The 13,194-nt window shown below is 37.2% G+C and overlaps 1 protein-coding gene across 33 annotated transcripts in view; it reads left to right on the plus strand.

Annotated features, from left to right (window-relative positions):
- The window catches only part of CLASP2 (cytoplasmic linker associated protein 2), a 163,006-nt gene that overhangs the window by 79,963 nt on the left and 69,849 nt on the right, over positions 1–13,194 (plus strand). For all 33 annotated transcript variants that reach the window (XM_089532686.1, XM_089532692.1, XM_089532689.1 and 30 more), the window contains 9 exons: positions 1,746–1,838; positions 1,949–2,094; positions 5,557–5,692; positions 7,890–7,960; positions 9,173–9,232; positions 10,386–10,463; positions 10,945–11,112; positions 11,767–11,819; positions 12,049–12,219. In XM_089532686.1, coding sequence (XP_089388812.1) covers positions 1,746–1,838; positions 1,949–2,094; positions 5,557–5,692; positions 7,890–7,960; positions 9,173–9,232; positions 10,386–10,463; positions 10,945–11,112; positions 11,767–11,819; positions 12,049–12,219 — 976 coding nt within the window. The remainder of the gene's footprint in view (positions 1–1,745; positions 1,839–1,948; positions 2,095–5,556; positions 5,693–7,889; positions 7,961–9,172; positions 9,233–10,385; positions 10,464–10,944; positions 11,113–11,766; positions 11,820–12,048; positions 12,220–13,194) is intronic.

Consider the following 13,194-nt stretch of genomic DNA (forward strand, 5'->3'; position numbering starts at 1 on the left):
TCAAAAGCCCTGTTGAGGTCTTGCAGACTCAGAATTATTACTTTCTTGATCAAGTCCATCCATATGTAGTGCTGCTTCCTATTTTCCTGCTGCCTTTCACCTTACTTAGCATTATTGTCTTTTCTAGTGAGTCATGTCTTCTCATGATAGAGACAAAAGTACAAAAGTCTGAGTTTAGTCATTTTGACTTGTACGGAGAGTTCAGACTTGATTTGTTCTAGGACCCATTTATTTGTCTTTGTAGCAGTCCATGGTATCTGGAAAACTCTTCTCTAACATCACATCTTCCTATCAGCTTCCTTCACCATTCAGATCTCACATCGATACATAAAGATGGAAATACAATGGCATGGACAATCCTAATTTGAGTATTCAGTGAAATATCTTTCCACTTCAGTACCTTGCCTAGTTCTTTCATAGCTGCCGCTCAAGTTTAGTCTTTCTCTGATTTCTTCCTTGACTGCAATCTCCATTATGATTCATGACTGATCTAAGGATTGAAAAATATTTTAACTACTTCAATTTCTTTATCATCTACATTAAAGTTATGTAAATCATCCATGGTCATTATTTTTGTTTTCTTAATATTGAGCGTTAAACCTGCCTTAGCACTTTCAACTTTGACTTTCTTCAGTAATTGTTTCAATTTTGCTGTTTTCTGCTAGTAGTATAGTATCATCTGCATTTCTTAAATTATTGATGTTCCTTCCTCCAATTTTCGCTCTGCGTTCTTCCAAACATAATGTTGTTTTACTTAAGATATTTTCAGCGCAAGTTGAAGAAATATGGTGAAGTACAGCCTTGCCTGACCCCTTTTCAGATTGGAAATTATCTCTGTATTGTGTTCTAACAGTAGCCTCTATCTCTGTATTCTATTCTAACAGTAGGTTACACATTGGGATAATCAAATATTGTGACACATCAATTTCTTTCAGAGCAATCCATAACGTTTCATGATCTGTACAATCAAAGGATTTGCTGTAATCTATACAGCACATTATTTTCTTTTGAAATTCTTTGGTTTACTCCATTATCCAACGTATGTTTTCAATGCTATCTTTAGTTTCTCATCCTTTTCTGAATCCAGGTATAACATCTGGCATTTCTTGCTGCCTATATGGTAGAAATTTTTGTTGCAGAATTTTGAATATGACTTCCCTTGCCTGAGAAAGTAGTGCAATTGTCCTGTGATTACTGCAGTCTTTTGTGTTCAGGATGCATCATTTTGAATTGCAGGAGTATGGGAGAATGCTCCTCATAAACATTACACCAATGAAGAGAGCTTTGGGATTTTCAGGGACAGACAAGAAAAATCAACATTATGTTAAGATACATGCACATTGTTCAAAGGGTTGAAATTTATATTAGCTACTTAGAAAGCAATTTTCTTTCAGCAGCTTGGCAAATGGGGATTGAAAGGTATGTTGTCATTTCCATAGGAGGCTCTATTAAAATTTTGCTTGAATTACTTGTTGTTGTGTGTCTTAGAGTCATTCCCAGCTTATGGCAACCCTAAGGTAAACCTATCACAGAGTTTTCTTGGCATGTTTCTTCAGAGGGGTTTTGCTGTTACCTTCTGCTGAGGTTGAGGGAGTATGACTTACCCAAAGTTACCCAATTGGTTTACGTGACTAAGCCAGAATTTGACCCCTGTTCTCCAGAGTCATAGTCCAATGCTCAAACCATTTCACCACACTGCTGAATTCCTGACTCGGCGTTAATTTTCGTTAAACTTTATTTTTCAGATCTATTCAAGTCGTGAACTTGAAGAAACATTAAATAAAATCAGGGAAATCCTGTCAGATGATAAACATGATTGGGATCAACGAGCCAACGCAGTATGTATTGTTAAAGTTAAATATTACATATTTCTCTAAATAGGCCACACACTTTAACCTGTCTTTGGAATCAAATGCTTATATTCCAAATCTTCTGTCTCTAACCACAGCTCAAGAAGGTCCGGTCATTACTTGCTGCTGGAGCTGCACAGTATGATGGCTTTTTCCAGCATTTACGACTCTTAGACGGAGCATTTAAATTATCAGCAAAGGATCTGAGATCACAAGTAGTTCGAGAAGCATGCATTACAGTAGCGTAAGTATAATGTAGTGGTCACTTTGTTGTATTGAGGAGCTGGCACTTTGAATATAAACAAGAACCCTTTCACTTAGCTTATTTCCATGGATTTAGAAAAGCATGTATCACACAATGTACTTTTATTCTGTAAAGGAGGATCCAAAATGCAAATAAAGACCATGTTACATTAATATGATATATCTTTGTTACAGTACTACTGGCAATGCTTATATGCCTTGTTTCCTAATATTGTTAATCCTCTGTTAAACATTCAGCAACAATATTTAATTAGAGGCATAAACAAGTGACATTCATTTTATATAATATTAAAATCAGATTGTTCAAAGTAAAATCATATTGGCCTGCCAAGCAGTGATAATGCCTATAACCATAGGCTGTTCAGCATTTCAAATATTAATGTCCAGAAATTACACCAAGCTTTGAAATAATGAGATTTGGTGTTTCTTTTCATTTATTCAAGTTAATGTTTGCATTGCTGGTGGCAAAAACATTTTGTAGACTCAGGGGACATTTCAAGAAATACATTTTTTTCAAATGTCAGGTTAGAGAAGTAGGCCAAGTGATCCCCAGGACCCCATCTCCCATATTGGCTGTTGCTTGGTGACTGTAAATATGCATTGTATTCTAAAGAAGCGTAGTGAACATCAGCAGCCAAAATTTGCTACAGAGAAATAGAGGTATTTTGGTACCAAGTGAGAAAGGGACAGGGATTCTCTATCTACAAAGTATTCATTGAGGTTCAAGGTATTCTACGTTTTTTAAATATGAAATCCCTATGTACTCTTTCACTGAGAAAGTGCAATATCCCTTTGGGATATTTATAAATATGAAAGCAAACCCTATCAACAAAATAACAAAGTTAATAATAAAAACAAACTAAAACACTTCAGACTGAAGGAAGAAGGTCTTATTTTCTACATGCTAATGACAAAGGTACCTGGTGGATATGATATGTCTTGGAAAGGATTCTACGAATGGTATCAACTGTTGAGAAAGCTCCTTCTGTGATAGCCACCCATTGCACCATTGTGGAGGGGGCATCTCCAAAATGGCTATAGTGATCTGGGAGGAATGTACAGGAGAGACAGTGTGGTATAGTGGTCTGATTGTTGAACTAGGACTCTGGAGAACAGGGTTTGAAACACTACACAGCCATGGAAACCCACTGAGTGACCTTGGGCAAATCACAGTCTCTACTTCAGAGGAAGACAAAGACAAACCCCTCCCTGAACAAATTTTGCCAAGAAAACTCTGATAGGGTCACAACAAGTAAGTATGTTAACATTTATTTCATAAAAGTGCCTGAATTCCTTGTGAGATAGGATGGATGGATGGATGGATGGATGGATGGATGGATGGATGGATATATATAGACAGACAGACAGACAGACAGACTGACTGACTGACTGACTGTTTAACCTTCAGATGGAAGCATGGCACAAAAGAATTTTCATATCAGGTGAAAGAATTCTGAATTGGTTTCAGTGACAGAATTTAACAGAGTTCACAGTTCTTCTACACACACAAAAAAAAAAGCATTACCACCCTGCAACTTTATACATTTCTATAGAACAGTTTATAGGGGGTAGAGTTCCATTTATTTATTACATATATATTTATTTACCTGCTACAGGTTGAGTATCTCTTATCGGAAATACTTGGGACCAAGTTTTGGATTTCTGATTTTTCAGATTTTGGAATATTTGTATATACATAATGAGATACCTTGGAAATTAGACCCAATTGTAAACATGAAATGTATTTATATTTCATATAGACCTTATACACACAGCCTGATTGTAATTTTATACAGTGAGCCCTTTTCATTCACACAGGTTTGATTCTGCCACCCCACTCTACAGATGGGAAAGAATGTGGGCGCTCAAGCCCATATTAGTCAGTGGGTGATGACATGTATGCTCCTGCATCCCTGGGCACATGCCACCATTTGCTAATATGGGGGGTGGGGGTGAGGCAAACTGTGATGGCTTCAATACATGGATGGCTAACCTGCTCATAGGGTGAGGTTACTGTACTATATTTTTAATACTTTTTTGCATGAAACAAAATTTGTGTACATTGAACCATCAGAAAGCAAAGATGTCACTATCTTGGCCACCCATGAAAACAACTATTAAATTTTGGACCAATTGGGCTTCTCAGATAAGGGTTATTCAAGATATATTGGTAAATAGTAGATCACCCAAAGATATGTTATATCTATATTATTCCAACTCCTGCATTAGTATATCTGTGTTATTACTAAATGTCTGCAATAAGGCAGACCCAGATCCATCAGGGATAGCCTGAAGGAAGAGACTCCTCCCTCCTTAACTGTCATCTTCCTGCCTGAGAGGGAGCGATCAGGCAGACCCAGCTCCACCAGGGATAGCCTGAAGGTAGAGGCTCTTCCCTCCTTAACTGTCATCTTCTGGCCTCCTATTCCCCTCCAGCTATGCTCTGTCTGTGTGGGGGAGAGGCTTGCGTACCCTAATGAAGTTGTGAGCTATGCTGGCAGTGGTATAATAGCCACCGGTAGGGCCTCCCATGCCAGACAGGTCACATCCAAAGGGTCTGACCAAGAGCGCCAAAGGGCAAGATGGGCTCTCTAGCCTTATGGCAACCATCTTAGGGGAAGGAAAACTCTAATCCCAAACCCGGGCAGATGGTGCTCGTCTAACCCTGTAAGGTCAACCATCTAAGAGAAGGAAACTCTAATCAAACCTACGACGCAAGGACCTCGCTGCCACCGTCCATGCTTGTTAAGGCCTCAGCAGTCAAACCTCTGGTTTAAAGGGTGAGGCCAGTTCTGTGCACGCTGCGCTCCACCAGAAAAATCCATTGCACAGGCTCAAAAGATACATCCAACGTCATCAACGTGCTTGTAGGAAGCACGGATGAATCCTTCCTGAATCTTCATTCGCGAAGTAAAGCCAAGAAGAAGAACTAAATGTAGCAAATTTCATATGGCTAAATGCAGACCATCGCACAAAACCAAATTCTAGATAAAGATGCATATATGATAGGGCAACAACTGTAGCTTGCTGTAACAGACTAGTATAACTCCTCTTCAGTGGTTTAGTGCAGCTTTTTAATTGAAATGTACTTGAGACTTGTCATTTATTTCAAAAACTTTTATTTACCATGGGGCAAATTGTAGTGCTTGCCTTTGAGTGTAGTTGTTTCCTTTTAAATTTGTTTACCTCAGAGGATAATAAGTCTTTCAGTTTGTCCACTGATTCAAATTAGTCTAAAGTTGAATGGCTTTGTTGCCTTGGAGAATAGTTCTGTGGGTTAAACATAGTGGTTTCGTTTCCAAATTAGTTCTTTGATTCGGTGCTTATGAACTGATGTGAACTCCCAGAGTAATCTGACTGACTGATGTTGCAAATAGATAAACTAAATGGGGGTGCCAAGTTGGTTTCTATAACCAGGTTTATTTAATTTTATTTCTTGCAGCCATCTTTCAACAGTTCTGGGAAACAAATTTGATCATGGCGCAGAAGCCATCGTACCTACTCTGTTTAATCTGGTCCCTAATAGCGCCAAAGTTATGGCTACTTCTGGATGTGCAGCCATTAGATTTATCATCCGTGTAAGTATTTGCCTTTATTGTTTTAAAACTCTTCATATCATTTATGGATATATTATTCCGTAAGGATGCACTTTTTTCCATTCAAGATAAGCACTATTTGATGAGATATGAACAATGTGCTTGGAGTATAAATTATGAGTATGTATGACCATGGAAATTATTTCCTTGCCAAAAATAAAAAATGGCAAACTGAGCGTTGACAATTTCAAAAGTCAGCCAGTAATTAGCTTGATAGAATTGGTTACAGCTAACCAAAAAAGTTATCTTCTTGGGCAGGTGACAATCAACATTAAAGCAATTAGGAAAGTAATTAGAAAATAAAATTGCCAATAACATAAAGGTTTTATAAAGGCCAGCTCTATTTGATTATACAGTTGTCCCTCCATATTCGCTAGGGTTTGGGGAACAAGACCCCCGTGAATATGGAAAAAACGCAAATAACAAAAACGCTGTTTTTACCTGAGAGGACACCTCTCTAGGAATCTCTAGGTCCTCCAGTGCAACTCTGTGGTCAATGTCCAACATACACTGACCATAGAATGGCACTGGAGTAGCTACAAATGGTCTTTCAGTGCAACTTTTAGTTAAAGTTGACCACAGAGTTGCACTGGGGGACCTAGACAGTCCTAGAGAGAACATATTAATGAAATCCGTGAATAATCAAATCCACAAATATCAAAGCCGCAAATATGGAGGGATGACTGTATTGTATACTGTACCTTTGGCCACCTCATGTCAAATGAATATCCTAGCCCTGGAAGAGGCAGAAATGCACTATAAAGAATTTAATGCACTTTCTCCCTATGAAGAAGGGTGCACTTGAGGCTTCCTTTGTTTAGAAAAACATGTCAGCAAGAAGGAGAGGATAGCTTTCTTCTCTCATAATATGAGAATGTAGTCATTCTGTAAAATTTTCTTTAGTAGGTTTGAAACATAAAGGGAAATACTATTTCACACAGTGCACAATTTCTCAAATCATTGCTGAAAGCAGTAGTAGGGATTACTATACTGTATTAGTTTACTTGTTGTTTAAAGCATGATGGCATAAAATGAGGTGTGTGAGAGAGGATCTGCGTGGGGATTGTGTCCTTCATGTTCTACTTCTGTAGCTTTCACACCTGTCAGATAACAGTATGCTAATTTACATGAATGCTTACCTTATATACTAATTTGGCAGATCTGAGGGCCAAAATTATGGTTTTTGATACAACGCATGGATAAATCAAGGGTAGAACTTTGCAGGTGTAATACATGCTGTAATACATCTCCCTGCTTATTCAGTTTCTTAGATATTTTTTAAAAATCAGAACTGAAATTGTTTAATGGTAGTTGATTTGTTGATACAGTAGGCCCTCCACATTCGCTGGGGTTGGGAGGCACAGGATCCCTTTGAACATGGAAAAACATGGATAAAAAAATACTATGTTTTTATCTGAGAGGACACCTCTCTAAGAATCTCTAGGTCCTCCAACACAACTCTATGGTCAATATCTGCCAGAAGATGACCACAGAATCATGCCGGAGGACCTACAAATGTCTAAAGAAGTGTTTTCTCTAGTAGCCTCTAAGTCCTCCAATGCAACTCTTATGGTTAGTTTCCAGCAGAGTTGTGTTGGAGGACCTAGAGGTTCCTAGAGAGAACACATTGATCAAATTAGCAAATAACCAAATCCTCAAAAGTCAAAGCCACAGTTGTGGAGAGCCAACTGTAATAATTTAATGACCAACATCACATTAAAATAGTACTTCATATCTTAATTTATTCCAACTATAATTTATTAACATTTGAATTAAGATTGTGAGCTTCATGCTTAATCCATTTTGGCTCTCTTTGACAAAGGGGGTGGTTTATAAATTTAAAGTGATAGTTTTATCTTTCAAGACCTACATAGCTTGTGACTGGATTATCTTTCATGTGTACACATTCAGACCTTAAGATATTGCAGAAATCCTCTTCCAGGTACTCCTGGCAAGTGAACTGAGGCAAGTAAGCAATAGGAACTGTGTGTCCTCAGTTGTGAAAGCCAAGTTATAGAAGAGTTTTTACAGAGAACTTTGCTTAGTGCCATCTTTATGGTGTTCTGGTGCTTTTAAACAGCATGGACTAATATTTTGGGCTTCTCGTTTAGAAGAACCACATTAATTTTTTGATTAATGCCTTGTGGTGAAATTAAGGAAATGTTTTTCTCTTTTTCAGCATACCCATGTGCCCCGCCTCATACCTTTAATAACCAGCAACTGTACCTCAAAATCTGTTGCAGTCAGAAGGTAAGTATTTTATGAGTATTGTACCTTGAACTGGATCTAATCTATTCAGACTTAGAATAGATGCTTGAAATTAATGAGACTGAGGTAGGTCATGACTAACGTAAGGTTCATTCATTTCAATAGTTCTTTTCTAACCACATTACCGCACTACACTCTTATAGTGTTAATTTTCCACTTTTACTGCTCTGACTGCCTCCTGTTGCATTCTGAGATTTGTAGTTCAGTGAGACCTAAGAACTCTCTGGGTAAGAATTCTAAATGCCCCTCTCTAAACTGCAAATCCCAGAGTGCAGACAGAGCAGCTAAAGTGGAATAGTAGTGCTATAAAAATGTAGTGTTGTAATCTAGCAAGTCTTAGATCCAGTACTTTTCAGTATTACACTAATTGCAGTACAGAATTTTAGGGATTATTTTATTCTAATTTTTAAATTTGATTTATATTGCCCATATATCCAGAACTGGAACCTAGTTTTGTGCAGAGAACAATTCATATCATACGGTATTTGAACCACAAAGTGAATGCTGCAGTCCTGCACACATCTACCATGACTATGCTGTCTTCTACGTGCCTTTTTTCATGTATGCACAGTAATCAGTGGCCTTTCTCCTAAATAGACATATAGGATTGTGCTGTAAAGCATACTGTACATGTTAAAGATGTTTATTACTTCAAATCTACTTGTTAGGGTTTTGACTTGTCTTCGTTTTTATGTTTTATGAACTGGTCTAAGAACATCTTAAAACAGTGCCTATAAAGGGAAATCAAAGGCTAGAACAAATTCCCTTTGTTGGCCTAGAGTAGTGCAAGGTAACCTCCTGGTAATTGGACTGGATAGGTAAAGGCTTGGATAATTTGCGGTCATTCTCCAAATTTCATTTATTATTGTAAAAGTTGTAGCCCCTTAGGCACCCAAGTTAGTATTAGCACCGTCATTTCTTTCCTCCTTATTCCTTGTTTGAGTTCTGTGGTTTTTAATGTTTGTAAGTAGCATAACAAGTTAGTTCTGAAAGACAAAAATAATTTTTGGCTCAAAATGGTTTTGCTGCTAAAAACACACTAGACGTATCACTAACTCTTTGGATCCTACCCATGTATATTTGCTTATAAATTGTTAGTATAAACTGCCAGGTCCTGGACTCTTAGTTAGATGCAAGAGACTTTAATTGCTCATTTAGAGATTTATAACCAACTTCAGTCCTTGTCTGTTCCAGGCGTTCATTTGAATTTCTAGACCTGTTGTTGCAAGAGTGGCAAACTCACTCCTTGGAAAGGTACAATTTCAGCTTATTTCCAATTTGGGGCAGGGGGTAGGGTGAAATAATTATTTTTTATGAGATGAGTTCCTGCTTTAATCCCACAAAAACGAGTGTGGTTTTATTTTTATTTTTTAACAGTTGAATATGCTGCCCTGTTGGTTGGCATAAACCGTTTAAAAGCATATTATTGTTTAGACTCTAGGGTTTATTTAGAATTTTATTTAGAGTTTTATAACCCATCCTTCAGCCAAAAGGGCTCCAGAGCACAGTACAAATAGTTAATTTGACAGATCCCTGCCCTGAAGCTTACAATCTAGAGATTGGGAACAAACTTAATGATTAGTCTGTAAAGTTTGGTCAAAGTGGCTTCAGATCAGATAGTGTGTTTTTTGTTTTGCTTTTTTGTTAAATGATCTGAGTGAACTATTTCAAAAACATTTTCCAGCCTCATTAAATTGTATAAAGAGATATTCATGGATAAGGGTTGTATAGGGGTACTTCAATATCAGGTGTATGGGAGTATGTGATCCAGTCTGTCTTAATTTTAGGGCTTTAAAAATAATAATACTGGCTTTGTGAACAGAAGAACTGATAACTTAGTTCTTTATGAAATTTGCTGTACTGTCAACTTGAGTATTACACAGTGCCAGTAGTGGTAAATTCCATGGCACTGAGGAACCAGCATACCCTAACCCTGGCTAGCTCAATGCTGGCAGGGTGATATGTTGAGGGTGGTATTCACCTTCTTTTCCTCCATCTTCTTTCTTTTTTCTCCTACATTTATACTAATAGGAAGGATCTACACTAGTTCTGTATTGGTGTACTTAGATCTGTGGAGTTGTTGAGACACCAGCCTTGCTTTGGATCAAAGTCTATCTTTGACACACGCACAAAATATCACATTTTCTATGGAGTCAACCTTTTCTACTACCACACATTTGTATCTGGTTTGGAATTGGGAAGATAGTTACTATAAGAATTTCAGAGTATGTATGTAGATTTCTTCTGTTTGAGTAGGAAGGATCAAAACCATACTATACTATTTTACTATATACAAACTGAAAGAAACGTTTAAATAAATATCAACATTCTTTTAAGGAACCAAAATATATCACAATATAATATTGATATATTATATATAATACTAGGCCTGGGGTTTCTCTTACAGGCATGCAGCTGTCCTTGTTGAAACTATCAAAAAAGGCATTCATGATGCTGATGCTGAAGCACGAGTGGAGGCAAGAAAGTAAGATTCGAATATTATGTATCTACAGTTGGCCCTCCTTGCCCATAGATTTTTTATCCATGGATTCAAGCATCTACGGCTTGAAAATACTCCAAAAAAGTATAAAATTCCATGTAGCAAACCTTGATTTTCCATTTTAAATAAGGAACATAATTTTGCTATGCCATTATATTTAATGGGATTTGAGCAGCTACGGATTTTGTTATCCACGGGGGCTCCTGGAACCAAACCCTAGCAGATAACAAGGACCCACTATACTTTGAAAGAGTAGATTCTTTTTAACAGTAGAAAAGAAATGCATGTTTGAACGTATAATAATTTCTCTTTTGGAGTAGATCATCACATTTTTCTCAACTAATTAGTTAAATCAGAAATATATTTCCTAATTTTTCTTTTCAATGGTATTGGTGGATTATTGTTTGTGTTACTAAAAAAAATGCTTAGATGACCATATTGCCCATATTATGTGTTTTGCTTGCAGGACTTATTTAGGTCTAAGAAACCATTTCCCAGGTGAAGCAGAGGCCCTCTATAATAGTCTTGAACCATCCTATCAACGAAGTCTCCAGACATACTTAAAGAATTCTGGTAGCATTGCATCACTTCCACAGTCAGACAGATCATCCTCCAGTTCACAGGAAAGTCTCAAGTAAGGAAATTTTAGAAGAAAATATGTTTATCCTGATCCAAATAAGAAAATCTGTGCACGGAAACCTATGTACACACATGGATCACTTGCTGAATCACTGAGTCATAAAATTGATGCACACTTTAATGCAAATGTTGATTGCCCACACTGTATTACTTAAATGGGGAGAGGCATAATTGATATACACATTCTGGTGCTACTCTTTAATGTGCAGATAGATCGTGTGATTTTCAAATAGAAGCATGGAACTAAGTACTCAGAGAAAAGATTTTAAAACTGCTGAATCATAACAATAAGCAGGAACCCTGGCTTGTTAGCGATGAGCAGCGTGATATCCAGTTCACTTCTGTTTTTGGCAGGAGTAGCTGAAGAAACCATAGCATAACATGTTGCTTGAATACAGGTACAGCCTTCTCTCTCGTCTATTTCTTTCTCAGCAAATCAGAGAAGGAAACCTGGATTTGCTTTATGTTTCTTGCTTGGGTTTGTTGTGAGAAAAAAACAAACCAAAGAGGGAGCTGCACCAATATTTAATTGACTGCTAAGGAAACCACAGAGCATGCTGTCCATGTTATCTAAACTGGCACAATATTTGTATTGTAAAATCCATAATAACTTTCATTACGAAAACTGTTCTTCTTGCCTTTATTTCAGTCGTCCTTTCTCGTCAAAATGGTCTTCATCCGGTTCAAGTGTGGCTGGCAGAGGTAATGCTTCCATTGTTGTGTGTAAAACTTCCTAATGTAATGCTAAATTAAACTTAATTTGGAATCTCAAAAAGTAGCATCTTTCTTTCTGAAAAGTCTTACCCCAATTAACTACTTAAAGGGCTTTTTGTTTTTAATTGTAAGTAAAATATATAGATCGCTTCTTCTAAGGGAATAATATACTGTAAATATCATGTAATATATTCAGTTTAAAGATCTTTACTTTCAGTTTCAGGAACTAACAAAACTGCTCCAAGCCCAGGAACACTTCAGAGGTCTCGCAGTGACATTGATGTTAACGCTGCTGCTGGTGCAAAGGCACGACATGCTATTGGGCAGCCAGGAGGTGCTGGCCGTTTTGCTGCAGCTGGTTTACCCCCAGGATCATACGCTTCATTAGGTGAGAAAGCCCTATTAATTGATACAGTAAACCATTGGCAGAATTTTTTTCTCTGCATTTGAATACTATTTTACAGTGACTGTAATAAAACATTTAGCTCCATGAACAGAAAAGTGGTTGTTGCATGATGCCATTTGTTTAATCTGCCATTTCATACACTTATCAATACTTTGTGCAGATGAAAACCTTAGTGGTAAGGTTTAGATTATTCTAGCATGGAGAACAGCTAGATGTGTTTATGAGGGGGAGAGGTTAATGTTGTTGGATATGGTTGATTCTGAATAAAATTGACTTTTAGTTGTGGTTTCTTTCAGTAGAAAGATACACTATAGGTGTCTGAGTAAGATTCCAAAGAAGTGGGTTTGTTACAGAAACCATTGATTTGTAAGGTTAATGGGATATGAAAAGTATGGAATATGATAGTCATTGTCATATGAATATCTGTGTATTCGTGTATTTGATAGATCCAGACTAATTATGAACTGATATGATTTGAATATGTTACTTTGCAGTTGTGTTTTCATCAGACTTTAGTAATCACTTCTTAGTGCTTGCTGGAATCATGTGTCATCCTCCTTTGAGTGATGCCACATGATATCCATCCATCCATCCATCCATCCATCCATCCATCCATCCATCCCTTTATTTATAACCTGCCTTTCCCACACTGGGACTCAATGTGGGATAGAGAGAAGTGCCTCCCTTGCAGATCAGTCATTCCCATATGAGAAAATAGGGTCCTTCAGATAGCTTGGTCAAGAGCCATATAGGGTTCAGGTTATCAGCTCTTTTCTACTGCTACTTAACAAATTAGACAAATATTGTCTTATAGCCTTTTTTTCTATTGAATGTTATTATCTAAAGGACTTTGGATTTCTTGATAATGTGTTGACAAAGCTATTGAGTACTTACACTGAATATCACAAATATTAATGGTTCTGTTGAACAGAAGGTGAAGAAAATGGATGTTTTGTG

This window comes from Sceloporus occidentalis, unplaced genomic scaffold (assembly GCF_023333645.1).
Source record: "Sceloporus occidentalis isolate IW3139 unplaced genomic scaffold, rSceOcc1.0.p SCAF_7, whole genome shotgun sequence".
Taxonomy (NCBI): Eukaryota; Metazoa; Chordata; class Lepidosauria; order Squamata; family Phrynosomatidae; genus Sceloporus; species Sceloporus occidentalis.